Below are 16,572 nucleotides of genomic sequence, written 5' to 3' on the forward strand. Positions count from 1 at the left end.
AAAACAACAAATTTTCAAACAGGGACAAGTCTTAGAATGTTTGATGGATTACAGCATATTTTTTCATTCTGTTTTTAGGATAATAAACAATATACAGACTTTAGATGCAATATATAATGACTGATTTTAAACAACTGGGATTCTTCCATGTGCACATCAGCCTTTTCTCTACACATAGCTATTTCTGTACCTGATGAATATTTACTTCCTGATTCGTGAACAGAGATCATCAGAACAATAATAGCACTACAAAAAACAACAAAAGGCAACAGATGAAAATCATTTTGTTGTTTTTCCTCCTCTTGAGAATAGTTCTTATCTTTTGTAACACCAATGTTGAGGAATAGCTGAAGTCTATAGAATACCAACTAAGTAAGACTGCTTAAAGTTCAGGTAAATCCATAAAACTAAGTAACCTAAAATGGAACATTAGGTTCATAGGAAGACAAGAGTTATACATCATAGGGTTTCATTGTATTAGTGCTGAAAGTGGTTATTAGTGAGAAATGAATGACATTGAATACAATAGCTATATTTATAGGTATGAGTATTCGTATATACGTGTATTATTATAGTACTAAATTTGTTTAATATAGTTAGTTGCTGCCTCAGCTTCCGTTTTAGACTTGAAATACATTATTTGAAGCTCAGTCTTTTTTTTCCTCCCAGCACTTGAAATTGAACCCAGGGCCACTCTACCACTGAGCTACATCCCTAACCCTTTTTATTTTTTATTTTGAGACAGGGTCTGGGTAAATTGCCCAGGCTGGCCTTGAACTTACAATCCTCCTGTCTCATCCTCCTGAGTAGAGGATGCCCTGCTTGAAACCCATTATTATCCTGTCACCTTGGCCTAGTTTAAACCTCTCCATATGGTTGTTCACCAGATAGCCTGCTTGGTTGGTGCTCATCTCACTCATCCAAACCCAGTGTCCTCCACAACTGTTGTCTATGGTAGAGTATAATGGTTAACATCTGTCACGCAACTAAATCTGCCCTTCAGGAGTGAAGGGGATAACATTTCTTTAAATTAGCAAATCTACAGTCTCCAAGGGAAGAACTCAGGGATAATGCCCATGGATCTTAATAAATGCATAGTCCTATAGGCACCCCTTCCCCATTGAGCACCCTACTTCCTTTAGATGTCTTTTTGGCCTTCTCTCTGCATCATTAGTCTCTCTGGGAGCTGTGAGTAATACATTTCATTTTTCAGCGTTTTGATTTCACTCCCTCATTGTGTCTTACACAATAGACAGAAACCCACCCAAGCTTCAACCTGCTTCCTGGTCAGGGTTCTCTTGAGGTGGTTATCTTCTTAGGAATAAACTGAACACAGGTCAGACAAGAGCCACAAAGATATCTTCCAGTAAAAAGAATTTTTTCTGTGAGAGGGACACCTGCTCATGGGCCAGACTCAGAGGCAGCAGGTTGTTTACCAGGATAAAGAAATAGCCCATGAAAGGCAGACTGCAAATATCCATGGCCAAAGCTTTTAGATTCCCAATCAGGGAATGGCTGGAGCTTATGGCCATTCCCAAGGGACAAAGAGATCTGGGCTGGGGTTGTGGCTCGGTGGTAGAGCACCTGCCTAGCATGCACGAGGCACTGGGTTTGATTCTCAGCACCACATAGAAATAAACAAAACTGTCCATTGACAGCTAAAAAAATATTAAAAAGGAAGAGAAAGAGATCTCAAATTAAAAACGCCATAGCAATAATATCACAACATTTGTATACATATAAGTTGCATTTATTCTCATGAATGTGGTGCAGATAAGCCAAAAGAATAATACAATGTCATTTAAATAACATTGAAATTTGTTTTAGACTCATATTTAAATATAGGCCAATATACATAGCCATATATAATATGAACCTTCACTAAACAAAGATTTTTATATGAAGGAAGACTTAGACCAATAAAAACCTAAATCTGTGCTACCTATGCTATTTTCACTTCTGCACCTTTGTTTGAGATACTTCCTCCTTCCCCTTTCCTAAAAGCTTTGAGATCTTTTTGTTTATTTTGGTATTTTGAAATTTCACAATGATACACATTTGTGTGTGTGTGTGTATATATATATATATGTGTATATATGTGCATATGTGTGCGTGTGTATATATATATATTTTCATGTGTTGTACTTGGCATTTAGCATCCATATCCTTTAGTTCTGTGAATTTGATTTATATGATTACTTTAATCTTTCCCTTCTGTTTCTTTTTTCTTTCATTTTGGAATTCCTGTTGTGAATATCACCTGAGGATGATGAATCTGTGAAATAATTTCTTAATTTTTCTATTTCCTTCTATTTTTTAAAAATAAACTTTATTCATGTGTAATTTAATTTCAGGAATCCCTTGATTTCATGTGTATGATTTAATGGGATTTGACCAACATATATATTTTTATAACCGCCACTGTGATCAAGATACATAACATTTTTATGACCCTAAATAATACTTTTCGTGCCCTTGTACAGCAAATTCCTGCCCCATTTTTATTGCTCCTGAATCAATAGTTTGTTCTTTATATATGTATACATTATATGTAAGTATATGTATTTATCCACCAGTTAATAGATATTTATTTTCCAGTTTTTGGCTGTTATAAATATGTTATATAAATATTAATGTGTAAGTCTTTATTCAATTCATGTTTTTTATTTTTCCTAGGTAAATCTGTAAGGGTGAAATTGCTGGCTTGTATAGTGATTTTATGTTTAGCTTTAGAAGACATTGCCAGCTGTTTTAAAATGTAGCAATGCTATTGTGCATCCCCCCAGCAATGTATGAGAGTTCTAGTTGCTCTGTAGTCTTGTTTGCATTCAAAATCTTTTAAAATTTAGCCATTCTAGTGTGTGTTTAGTTGTATCTCTGTGGTTTTGATTTGCATTTCCCTAATAACTTATGATGTTGAATATTTTTACATGTGCTTATTTCATTCATATGACTTTTGTGGTTCAGTGTCTTTTAAAATCTTATTTTCTTTTTTTTAAATTTTTTATTGTTGGCTGTTCAAAACATTACATAGTTCTTGATATATCATATTTCACACTTTGATTCAAGTGGGTTATGAGCTCCCATTTTTACCCCATATACAGATTGCAGAATCACATCAGTTACACATCCATTGATTTACATATTGCCATACTAGTGTCTGTTGTGTTCTGCTGCCTTTCCTATCCTCTACTATCCCCCCTCCCCTCCCCTCCCCTCCCCTCTTCTCTCTCTGCCCCCTCTACTGACATTCCCATTTGTCCCCCTTGTATTATTTTTCCCTTTCCCCTCACTTCCTCTTGTATGTACTTTTGTATAACTCTGAGGGTCTCCTTCCATTTCCATGCAATTTCCCTTCTCTCTCCCTTTCCCTCCCACTTCTCATCCCTGTTTAATGTTAATCTTCTTCTCATGCTCTTCGACCCTACTCTGTTCTTAGTTACTCTCCTTATATCAAAGAAGACATTTGGCATTTGTTTTTTAGGGATTGGCTAGCTTCACTTAGCATAATCTGCTCTAATGCCATCCATTTCCCTGTAAATTCTATGATTTTGTCATTTTTTAATGCAGAGTAATACTCCATTGTGTATAAATGCCACATTTTTTTTTTATCCATTCATCTATTGAAGGGCATCTAGGTTGGTTCCACAGTCTTGCTATTGTGAAATGTGCTGCTATGAACATCGATGTAGCAGTGTGCCTGTAGCATGCTCTTTTTAGGTCTTTAGGGAATAGACCGAGAAGGGGAATAGCTGGGTCAAATGGTGGCTCCATTCCCAGCTTTCCAAGAAATCTCCATACTGCTTTCCAAATTGGCTGCACCAATTTGCAGTCCCACCAGCAATGTACAAGTGTACCCTTTTCCCCACATCCTCGCCAGCACTTGTTGTTTGACTTCCTAATGGCTGCCAATCTAACTGGAGTGAGATGGTATCTTAGGGTGGTTTTGATTTGCATTTCTCTGACTGCTTGATTTGCATTTCTCTGACTGCTAGAGATGGTGAGCATAAAATCTTATTTTCTATTGGGCATTTGAAGTCTAGCGCTGTAAGAGTTCTTATATATTCTGGGTACACTATATTCTCCGATGTATGTTTTGCTCATCATTTTCTTCCAGTGTAATAATAGCTTGCTTTAAAACTTTTTTTTAAATGGTGGAACTTTTAAGAAGCTAAAGTTTTCACTTTTGGCAAAGTCTAATTTGTTAATTTTCTTTTTATGGATCAAGTTTTTCAATTTCTATTGAAGAAATCTCTTCTTAGTTCAATCAGAAGGTTTTTCTCCTGTTTTCTTTTAGGAGTTTCATAATTTCAGTTGTTCAGTTTTTTTTGGTCCCATTGTGGCTTTTCTTTTTTAATATGAAGGGAGGTAAAGATTAAGGTTCATTTTATTTCATATGAATATCCAATTATTCTAGCAATTTTTGTTGAAAAGACTCTCTCCATCGAATTCTTTGAATTAAAAGGGATAATCTTTTGTTGAAAGTCAGTTTCTACACTCTCATTTTACTTCATTGATTTGTCTATTTGTATGCCAAAACATACTGTCTTGATTACTGCTGTTACAATAGTAAGCCCTGAAACTGAGTAGTGTAAAAATTTGCACCTTCATTCTCGTTTCAAAATTGCTTTGTCTAGTCTAGGTTCTTTCATTTACCTCTGCTTCAAACTCTGCCCCACTGTCAGGTGGACACTGAAGACTTAAGTTTTGAGCTTGCAATCCACTGTGGATGGATTTTTGTCCACAGTCAGAGACGTGCCCTTGGGCTTATATTCCTAGATGAAAAGAGAAACTACAAAAAGATGGAGGAATCAAATTAGCTAAATGCTTAGAGGCTTGTGATGAAAAGTGTCAGGGAGAACTACATACAATGACCCTGGCATTTTTGAAGAAGCCCATCAGTGCCTAAGACACTAAAATTGCTATGCTAAGAGGCAAGGAACAGAAAAGAAATATATATATATATTTTTTTTTGACAATGTAAGAGAAATATCTTCCATTAGTTCTACATCTTGAACTACTCAGCAGTTATTTATTTTATTGCCACCTCAATCAATCTTCAAACAACAATAGCTAAGATTAAACAGTCTTTACTTATTGCCTTTTATGTTTGTATTTCCAGTGGATTAACCCCAAGTACTTGTGATTCATATTTGGCTAATGCTCACCAATGTAAGCTTCCTTATAGACAACATTGTAATACATTGGCTACAGATCTATGTCTTCAAGGTTGATTCCCTTTCTCTCTGTTTCTTTTCTATCTATCTATCTATCTATCTATCTATCTATCTATCTATTTATTTATTTTTATTACTGGGTTTATGAATTGCAATCATTCAGGTGTATAGATAGGCACATGCCCTATTTCTCTAACACTGTATTTTAGGAGGTTAATTATCATTTGTATAATTATGCTTTAGCCAGCTTTTTCATTGCTGTGACCAAAAGACCTGACAAGAACAATTAAAGGAGAAAAAAAGTTTATTTGGCTCATGATTTAAAAAAAAATAAAATATTTGGGAATCAACCTAACAAAAGAGGTGAAAGATTTATACAATGAAAACTACAGAACCCTAAAGAGAGAAATAGAAGAAGATCTTAGAAGATGGAAAAATATACCCTGTTCATGGATAGGCAGAACTAACATCATCAAAATGGCGATATTACCAAAAGTTCTCTACAGGTTTAATGCAATGCCAATCAAAATCCCAACGGCATTTCTTGTAGAAATAGATAAAGCAATCATGAAATTCATATGGAAAAATAAAAGACCCAGAATAGCAAAAACAATGCTAAGCAGGAAGTGTGAATCAGGCGGTATAGCGATACCAGACTTCAAACTATACTACAGAGCAATAGTAACAAAAACAGCATGTACTGGTACCAAAACAGGTGGGTGGACCAATGGTACAGAATAGAGGACACAGAGACTAATCCACAAAGTTACAACTATCTTATATTTGATAAAGGGGCTAAAAGCATGCAATGGAGGAAGGATAGCATCTTCAACAAATGGTGCTGGGAAAACTGGAAATCCATATGCAACAAAATGAAACTGAATCCCCTTCTCTCACCATGGACAAAAGTTAACTCAAAATGGATCAAGGAGCTTGATATCAAATCAGAGACTCTGCGTCTGATAGAAGAAAAAGTTGGCTCCGATCTACATATGGTGGGGTCAGGCTCCAAATTCCTTAATAGGATACCCATAGCACAAGAGTTAATAACAAGAATCAACAAATGGGACTTACTTAAACTAAAAAGTTTTTTTCTCAGCAAGAGAAACAATAAGAGAGGTAAATAGGGAGCCTACATCATGGGAACAAATTTTTACTCCTCACACTTCAGATAGAGCCCTAATATCCAGAGTATACAAAGAACTCAAAAAATTAAGCAATAAGAAAACAAATAACCCAATCAACAAATGGGCCAAGGACCTGAACAGACACTTCTCAGAGGAGGACATACAATCAATCAACAAGTACATGAAAAATGCTCACCATCTCTAGCAGTCAGAGAAATGCAAATCAAAACCACCCTAAGATACCATCTCACTCCAATAAGATTGGTAGCCATTATGAAGTCAAATAACAACAAGTGCTGGCGAGGATGTGGGGAAAAGGGTACTCTTGTACATTGCTGGTGGGACTGCAAACTGGTGCGGCCAATTTGGAAAGCAGTATGGAGATTCCTGGGAAAGCTGGGAATGGAACCACCATTTGACCCAGCTATTGCCCTTCTCGGACTATACCCTGAAGACCTTAAAAGAGCATACTACAGGGATACTGCCACATCGATGTTCATAGCAGCACAATTCACAATAGCTAGACTGTGGAACCAACCCAGATGCCCTTCAATAGATGAATGGATAAAAAAAATGTGGCATTTATACACAATGGAGTACTACTCTGCACTAAAAAATGACAAAATCATGGAATTTGCAGGGAAATGGATGGCATTAGAGCAGATTATGCTAAGTGAAGCTAGCCAATCCCTAAAAAACAAATGCCAAATGTCTTCTTTGATATAATGAGAGCAACTAAGAACAGAGCAGGGAGGAAGAGCAGGAGGAAAAGATTAACATTAAACAGAGACATGAGGTGGGAGGGAAAGGGAGAGAGAAGGGAAATTGAATGGAAATGGAAGGAGACCCTCATTGCTACACAAAATTACATATAAGAGGTTGTGAGGGGAATGGGAAAAAAAACAAGGAGAGAAATGAATTACAGTAGATGGGGTAGAGAGAGAAGATGGGAGGGGAGGGAAGGAGGGATAGTAGAGGATAGGAAAGGTAGCAGAATACAACAGTTATAATATGGCATTATGTAAAAATGTGGATGTGTAACCGATGTGATTCTGCAATCTGTATTTGGGGTAAAAATGGGAGTTCATAACCAACTTGAATCTAATGTATGAAGTATGATATGTCAAGAGCTTTGTAATGTTTTGAACAACCAATAAAAAAAATCAAATGTCTCATTTCACAGATTATATACTCCATTGCTTTGGGCACAAGGTGAGGCAGAACATCATGGCAGAATGTCATGGTAGATGAAAGCATCTCAGAACATGGACCCAGGAAGTAGACAGAGAGCTTTGCTCCCCAGGAACAAAATATGAAACCCAAAGGCACACTTCCAGTGACCTACCTCCTCCATCTACACCCCACTTACTTAGAGTTACCACCCAATTAATCCATATCTGAGGATTAATCCACTGATTGGGTTAAGGCTCTTATAACCCAATCATTCAACTCTGATAATATTTGCATTGTCTAACCCATAAGCATTTGGGGGATGCTCATATTTACCATTACATTGTTTTTTTTTTGAAATTTACAAGGCTGATAATAGTCTTTCTGTGTAACTTTTAAGTAGCTTAATTAATTTCTCAACTTTTTTCCTCATCATTGCCTCCTGCTCAAGATTAAACATTAAGGAACAACATTTTGTTGGATAACACGAAGTTATATGTTCCCAGCTGATTTCCTCCACCACATGCTCCCACCATGATGTTCTGCCTCTCCTTGAGCTCCAAAAATGGAGCCTGCTGTCTATGAACTGAGACCTCTGAAACTGGGAGCCCCCCAATAAACTTTTCCTCCTCTAAAATTGTTCTGGTCAGGTCTTTGGTTACAGTGGCAAAAAAAGCTGACTAAAACAATTTCTTAACGTTTTTGTTGAGAATATTTTTATTTATGTTCATGAGGGTGATTGCCTTGTAGTTTTCTGAGGATGTCTTTTTCTGGTTTTGGTATCAGGTTAATGCTTTTCTCATACAATGAGTTGGGAACTATTCCAAAGGGGTTGCATTGGATTGATATTATTATTTTTTAAAAGCTTTGAGAGAAAACTTACTAGTGAAGTCATCTCCTGAAGTGCTTAGTGAAAAATAATTCAAACTATAAGTTTATTATTATTTTTAGAAGATATAAGAGGATTTGGATTTTCAATCTATTTTGTATTTGCTATGGTAATTTCAGTGTTTTATTAAGCAAATTGCCCACTACCTGCACTCTGTATTCTCCAATTCATTTACCTTTCAATGTACTCTTTTTCAAATTAGAGCCTAAAAGGGGTATGAGTGGTAAGAAGATTTTTAGAATTTTTGTCTTTCTCCCATAATATTTCTGAGAAATCTAGGCTTGGTGCCCTACAAATTCTTGAAATCTGTGTCACTCACTTCTTTGCTTCTATTTAACAATGATTATGGTGCAGAGTTTTGTATATTCTTTTTTATACTAACATAGGCTTTTATTTCTTGGGGGAAGGGCTTCTTTGTTGTTATCACTGCATTTGTTTTAATTTTTCTTATTTATTTTGTTAGTTTTTCTGTGATTGGGCCTCACGTCACCAAAATCTTCCATTGAGAGTAATTTTTTTTCTTTTTGTTATGTTGACAAATACTTCATTCAGTTACAGCTAATTGAGGACAAAGACATCACCTTGTGTTTTTTTTTATCGATACTCCCCCCCCCCCTGCCCTCCCCTTCTCTGCCCCGATACTGGATACCTAGTCATGACTGAGTGACTTGCTGCCTTTTGGTTGATCAAAGTCTAAGTGATAAACTAAAAGGTGAATCTTGGTTGGTCTACTTTCTTGTAGTATTCCCTTGCAAGGCTAAGGTTTTAATGATTTAAGGAGGTGCAGAACCTATAGTAAACCATCGATGGATTTCATTATTTTAATCTTTATTTCTACTCCTACACTTTTCTTCTTTTTCCATCTTGGTTGCTGGAAAATGCAATTTCTTTCCCTATCGATTTGGTCCTTGCACATTTAGCAAGTATCGATTCTCCCCTAACCTCCTTTGCCTCATTTTTAAGAGAGCAGAAGTTGAAAAGCTTTATTTCATTTATTCAGACAAACACTAGCATACCAAGTGTTCTGCAGAACACAACTAGAATTCTCCCATCTCCAAATTTATAATTGTGATTTATCTGCTTCTGCTGCTGCTAAAGATAGGATTTCAATTTCTATTCATTTGTAAAAATTATGTTTTTATTTACTGAAGGATGCGTATCGTGGCTTTTTATCCTGTGTGGGACAAATAAAGTACAATTTTCTGTTTTAAAGTAGATTTTTACAAACATACACTAATTTCACATATATTTGTTATATCATATATGTAAAATTTGAACTTAGAACTTTATTACTTATTTTAATGATAAAATGGGAAATATATATTGCTTCAAATTTGGTAGAGAGGAAATCAAAGTTGAATGAGTAGAATGTTGGTTAAGTCCCTAGTTCTGAATTTTATTACCCTGTATTCTTATTTCTTTTATGTAGTCTTGAGTGTGTTCCCTAATTCTCATTTTTCACTTGTCTTACATCAACTTTCTGATGTTTACCCTAAACAAATCTGACAAAATTAAGTTGAAACCTTAGGAAGTTATACCATACCACTACTAATGTGTTGTAATGTCTAATAAATCTCATTTATACTCACAATGAACCATATAATTTCTAGCACTGTTTTTATTTGTTGCTGAATGATACAAAATTTACTTAATGTTTATGAAACTCAGTTACTTTATCTGTTAATTAAGGAAGCTTAAAATAATAAATGAAATTGTGCCTGTTGATTTCTCAAATCCTTACCTTATTGATTCTAATCTATATTCTTATGTAGGTTATATTATAGAAAGTGTCTAAACTCATAAACCTTTGAAAGCATAATGCAGAATGCATATATTATATGTTAGAGCTAAGAATATTGGATGCGTTTTGGCAAAAGGTTGGGAGCTTCAGAGAAGTTCTATAATGACTTTTAGAGTCCAAGCATGACCAACTATGACAGGATATTTTCACAGTCACATTGTCAGATATAGTAATCTTACTGTGTATTTTAAAAGCCAAGTCTTAAGTTCTCTGTTGTGGCACTTTTCTCAAGGAACTGACCTCTATCTGTCCTGTCATCTACTAGCTTTATGATGGCCTGTTGTTCGGAGTCTTTCATTTCTGTAAGTTGACACAGTGTTGGATGTTATTTGTACTTCTGCAGGTGGTAACTGGAAAGTTTCCATAATCACCAGCGACTTGCCAAATGCAGGGACCAGCTCACAGATTTATATTGTATTATATGGACAACATAGAAGTTCAGCCCCTATATATCTTTATGGAACAGATGGGGCCCGATTTCAGGATGGCCATGAAGACATCTTTACTGTAAGTAATAAAATGGAGTAAAACTGTTAATAGAAGTGATGCAACCAGTAAGTACTTTGGAATGACTGCAGTTTATTAAACCCGGCTCTTCCTATTGTAACAGATGTGCCCTGTAGAAGATCAATCAAAAGAAATTCATGGCACTCTTTACTCAAGCAAATTTAACACAAGTATATCCACCATATGGAAGAGACAGTAGTAGCATGAGAGAAATACTAGATGTTCAGCATTTATTGTTCTTATAAGGGTGACTAACAGCGGCAAGCCCTTATGTGTCTCAGGCGCTACAGAAAAGTTTCAAAGCCAAAGTCAAAAAGGGCAAAATAAAATTATCAAACAATGAGGGCAAAGAAGTTGTCTTCAAGTTATTAACTATTAGTAGTAGTTTTTCCTTGTTATCCAGGGAGAGACATCTTGAGAGATACTGAGATCAGAATCTAGAAAGAAACAGGTAGCAAAGATGAAGTAGGTGAGACCAGTGCCATGTTGTTAAACCAAAGTAAGAAATGTCATCCATCAGTGGCAAGATGGGCCAAGCACTGAGTCATTTGTAGGTGCTGCATCATGGCTGTTGATTGGATGCAGGATGCATAGAAGGACCATTTAAAACCAGGGGGAGAGAATGAAATCACAATCAGAAAGTGGTATCTTCAGTACCTTAAGTTTTCACGGGGCATCCCCTTCCATGTGACACTAAGTGCTTGGTTTTACTGCATCCACATGTCACATGTCACAGGAGTGGCCATATCATTTGAAACCATCATTCCTGTTAGATTGGTGTGAACTATTCTTTCCATACTTTCTATGAGTTAAAAAAAAAAAACAAAACACCTCCTTCTTGTATTGATGGTCACTAGAAATAAAAGTCTTAAAAAAATGAAGATTTTTGTCATTATTTTTCATATATTAGAAATAAATGTAGAAGTGACTATACCAAAATTTGTGTAAACTGTTTTTCTTTTTTATGGGTACTGGGGATTAAACCCAGGAATGCTCTACCACTGAGCTCCCAGCTCCCCCGCCCCTGCCGCCTTAAAACTTTTGAAACAGGGTCTCCCTGAGTTGCTGAAGCTGACTCCAAACCTGTGACTCTCTCCCTCAGAATCCTGAGTCCCTGGGGTTACAGGTGTGTCACTACTCTCAGATGACTTGTTTTTCTTGTTACTGTTTTGCTATTGTATTGTCTCATGGTTACTTTTAAATCAAATTTTACTTTCAGATAATTTATAGGGCTAGATCGTTTTGAGTTCTATAGTACGAAAGGAGTACATTTAAACCCTCATTCCCATTTCCCATAGAAAATCATTTACATAGTGTGGTGCTTCTTGTTTTTTGGGCACTGCTACCTACATTTCAGCTGTCGGTTTGTCTTGCTCTCTTTCTAGAGCCTTCTTGGTGTGACTAAATTTGTCTTTGTAGAGTTGTTAGCTTCATTGAGTTTAGTAATTTTATTCAAATGTTGATCATAGCTTTATTTGTCCTGGTGAATTGTATTTTGGTAAGTCTTCTTAGGAAAACCTTTCTTTCTCATTCTTCTTTCCTTTTGCCAGTATCTTCTTCTTATAGATCTTATTATTATTATTGTGGTAGAATGCATAGGACTATACATAAGGGTTCCCATTTTCACAATTTTAAAGTGTACAATTCTGTGGCTTGTAGTGCATTCACAATATTGTTCAACTGTTACCACCATCTTAAGTCACCCTAAAAGGAAACCCCATTGTGCAGTAACTCCCATTCCTTTTACCCTGAACGTCTAGCAACCTCCCAAGTGTTTTCTATTTTTCTTTCTATACGAATGCTTTACATTTCTTCTTCTTGTTGAATGATTCTGCAAAGAACTTTTAATACAGCGTTGAATAGGGGTGACAAAAACTGGTATCTTCGACTTGTTCCTGATTTCTGATTTGGGGTAAAAGCTTTCAGGGTTTCATCTGTGAGAATGTTATCTACAGTTTTTTTTTTTTTAATCGATGCCATTAATCATGTCCAGGAAGTTCCCTTTTATTCCTAGATTTTTTAGTGTTTTTACCATTCACAAAGGGTGTTGAATTTTGTGAGTTTTGTTTTTTCTCCCCCCATCAGTTGGAGATGGCCGTTTTGCCTCCCTTCATTCTGCTTATGTAGTATGTTATATTCTTTGTGTGTTGACCCCATCTCCATTCCTGGGATAAATCACACATGGTTATGATGTATTTGTCCCTTTAATGTGGCTCTGGACTCAGTTTGCTAGTTTCTTTGGAGGCTTGTGTGTGTGTGTATTTGTTAGGGGTCTTGGTTTGCCCTTCTCTTGTCTCCCGTCTGGCTTTGGTATGAGTACACTGCTGATCTTGAGGAATGAGTTAAGGCGTGTTCTCACCTCTTCTATATTTTGTAAGAGTTTGGTATAAATTGGCATTAATTTTTAAAAATTAATTAAATCAATTTATTTCACGGCAGGGTCTGTCTGTGTTGCCTATGTTGCTTAAGCTGGCCTCAAATTTAGGATTCTTTTGCCTCAGCCTCCAGAGTAGCTGGGATTATAGGTCTGCACTACCATCTCGCCCAGTTTAATTTTTTTAAAAAAAATATTCTTTAGTTGTCAATTGACCTTTATTTCATTTATTTATATGTGGTGCTGAGAATTGAACCAAGTGCCTCACACATGCTAGGCAAGCACTCTACCACTGAGCCAAACCCAGCCCCTTGCCCAGTTTAATTCTTCAAATATTTGGTAAAATTCACCCGTGAAGACTTCTGTTATAGACTTCTCATTGTTGGGAGGTTTGTGATTACTGTTGTAACCTTTTTAATTGTTACAGATCTACTCATGATTTTTCTTTCTTTTTGAGATAGTTTTGGTAACTGTGTGTCTCTAGAAAATTTCCCATTTCATCTAGGTTAGCTACTCTGTTGGAATATAATTGTACACAACATTTTTTCACAATCCTTTTTATTTCTGTAAGGTTTTTAGTCATGTCCCTACTTATATTTATGATTTTAGCAATTTGAATCTTTGTTTTTCTAGGAGACAGGTTCTTTCTGTATTGCCTATGTTGCTTAAATTGGCCTTAAAATTTTATCAATTTTGCTGATATTTTTCAAAGAACCAATTTTTTGTTTCAATGATTCAATTGTTTTCTGTTATCTATTTTTTTAAAAATCATCACTCTGATCTTTATCTTTTCCTACCTTCTTCTAACTTAGAATTTAGTTCTTTATTTTCTAATTCTTTAAGGTATAATGTTAGGGTCTGTAAACAAGTCGGGATGGCACCTGGCATTTTGCCAGAGGGAGTGGTTTGTGAGGTGGCGCCAGTGAGCCATTAAGTGTGGAGATTCCTTATTGGTTGACTGTTGTATCTAGTTTATGTTAATTAAGATAAGCTGTGTGTAATGTATATATACCCCTCCTGTCCTACAATAAACGGCTCCCACTCCTGCTGTATCAATCTACACAAGTTGCTCTTCTCCCCCGGTTATTTTGCTGAAGCCAGACTGCGGCAGTATAAAATTAAGCTATTTATTTGAGATTTTTTATTATATCTATATATTTTTATTTTTATCCTTTTAAATATATATGTTAGAGCAATAAATTTCCTTCTGAGCTCTAATTTCACTACATGCTTTATGCTATTTTTGTGTCATATTTTTTTTCATCCATCTAAAAGTATTTTCTGATGTTTTTGTAATTTCTTTTTCAACCAATTCAATGAATTGTCCAGTTTTACTTCTAGTATTGCTTTCTAGTTTCATTCTATTATGTTTAGACAAAATAGTGAGTATGATTTTAGTCTTTTAAAAATTTCCAGATTTGTTTTTGTTACACAACATACAGTCTAACTTGGGAAATATTCCAAGAATACTATATTCTCTTATTGAATGGGGTATTCTATAGATGTTACGTCCAGCTAGTGTATGATGTTCCAGTCCTCCGTTTCTTTACGGTTTTGTCAAGTTATTCTATTATTAAAAGTCAGGTATTGAAATCTCCAACTATTATCATGGCCTGTTTCACTATTCAGTCCTGCTAAACTTTACTTCATAAGGCTTGAATTGTAGCTCATAGAGCATATGCTTGGCTCATGTGAGATTCTGAGCTCAATCCCCAAGTCCCACTCCACCCCACCAAAATAAAAGCCTCATATATTTTAGTATTTTGGTGCTCTGTTGCTGGATGTGCACATTTAAAATTCTACTCTAACATCTTGATGAACTGACCTCTTTATCAATATATAATGTCCTCTTCTGAGCTGTTTTTAAGTGGATTTTGTGAAATTACATTGAAAAATGTTTCTTTGACTTCTTTATAGATTACAGTTGGAGACATTGGAACAGTTTTTAAAATTCGTATTGGTCATACCAACTCTGGCCACTCCCCATCCTGGCACTGTAAGAAGGTAAGGATATATCAATAATATTCTCCACCCCCTTTTCTTTTTGCAAAATTTTCTGCAAATTTCTCCAAGAAATTAACTCTCAGGGAGACATTTTATGTCTACAGCAGGTTGATGATGTCAAACCTGGACCTTTTCAGTCAGTACGTTTCTTAAGGAAGCAGTATCATATGCCCTTATCAATTCATTAATCCCTAATTGGTTGGGGGAATTTCCTGAATTAAGCAATTCTTTCACTTCTATTCAAAGAAAAGGAAGTACTGGGATAATACGCTTGATAAACTCGCATAGCATTTTTTTAGAGCATTATACTTATACATGGTTGGGTTGATCCTGACAGAATCATACATGCATGGAATTTGATTTCAGTTCACATTCCTCCTTTTTCTCTTCTCCTCCCTCTCCCCATTCTCCTTCCTCTACTAATATTTATTTCTCTCATCTATTTATTTATTTTTTTAAAGTTCATTGTCATATTTACTTTGCAAACATTCATGAAACGGTACACTTAGGATCTGAACACTTTAAAACGTTATACTTCAATAGAAAGCATTAAAAAAATCTCAAAATACAAACATATACACAATATAAAATATATTCTTGGCCTTCCTTGCCCCTGGATGAGGTATGTTCAAGGATCCTAAACAGGTTGAAGTTGGCCAGGTAAAATCTTAATTAGAAATTAATATCAAGCCAAAGTAAACAACCTCTATATTATACCACACCTTTGAACTATTCTTTATGACTGAGTAATTGAGAATTGTTCAGCTATAGTTTGTTATTGGAGAGATTTCTCAATTAATATTTTTATTAAGTAGGAAGAAGAACTAATTTTGTTTGTAATAAAATACTGAGCCCAAGGATTTCTAACCCGTCTTATTAGATTGTTCTTTTTTTAAGATTTATTTTAATTAGGTATATATGGCAGCAGAATGCATTCTGATTCATTGTACATATTGCAGCACAATTTTACATTTCTCTGGTTGTATGTGATGTAGCGTCACACCATATGTGCCATCATACAGGTACCTAGGGTAATGATGTCCACTCATTCCACCATCTTTTTTGATAGATCCTTTCTATTTTTACATAAAGGTGAAATCCACTGTAGTATATTTAATATATGCACATAGCAAAATTGTTAAAAATTTATTCCATAATTTCCTCCCCTTTCCTATCTCTCTTCCCTCCCTCTTGATCTCCTTCTATTCTACTGATCTTCCCTTTATCCTTATGATATCCATTCCTCCCCATCATCTTTTCCTTATTTTTTTCTACCCTCCACATATGAGAGAAAACATTTGACCCTTGATTTTCTGAAACTGGCTTATTTCATTCAGCAGGATGTTCTATAGTTTTCATCCATTTGCTAACAAATTACATAATTTCATTCTTCTTTATGGCTGAGTAAAACTCCATTGTGTATGTAAACTGCAATTTCTTAATCCATTCATCTATTGACAGGCATTGGAGTTGATTCCATAATGTGGCTATTGTGAATTGTGCTGCTATAAACATTGAGGTGG

At 35.5% G+C, this 16,572-nt stretch overlaps 1 protein-coding gene across 1 annotated transcript in view; it reads left to right on the plus strand.

Moving 5' to 3' along the window:
- Rp1 (RP1 axonemal microtubule associated) overlaps window positions 1-16,572 on the plus strand; it is a 316,472-nt gene that overhangs the window by 68,584 nt on the left and 231,316 nt on the right. Inside the window, exons 4-5 of the mRNA XM_046428620.2 lie at window positions 10,508-10,671; window positions 14,963-15,049. Coding sequence (XP_046284576.1) covers window positions 10,508-10,671; window positions 14,963-15,049 — 251 coding nt within the window. The remainder of the gene's footprint in view (window positions 1-10,507; window positions 10,672-14,962; window positions 15,050-16,572) is intronic.

Source organism: Marmota monax, unplaced genomic scaffold (assembly GCF_021218885.2).
Source record: "Marmota monax isolate L192 unplaced genomic scaffold, Marmota_monax_Labrador192_F-V1.1 WCK01_AAM20220418_F8-fsc00044, whole genome shotgun sequence".
Classification (NCBI taxonomy): domain Eukaryota; kingdom Metazoa; phylum Chordata; class Mammalia; order Rodentia; family Sciuridae; genus Marmota; species Marmota monax.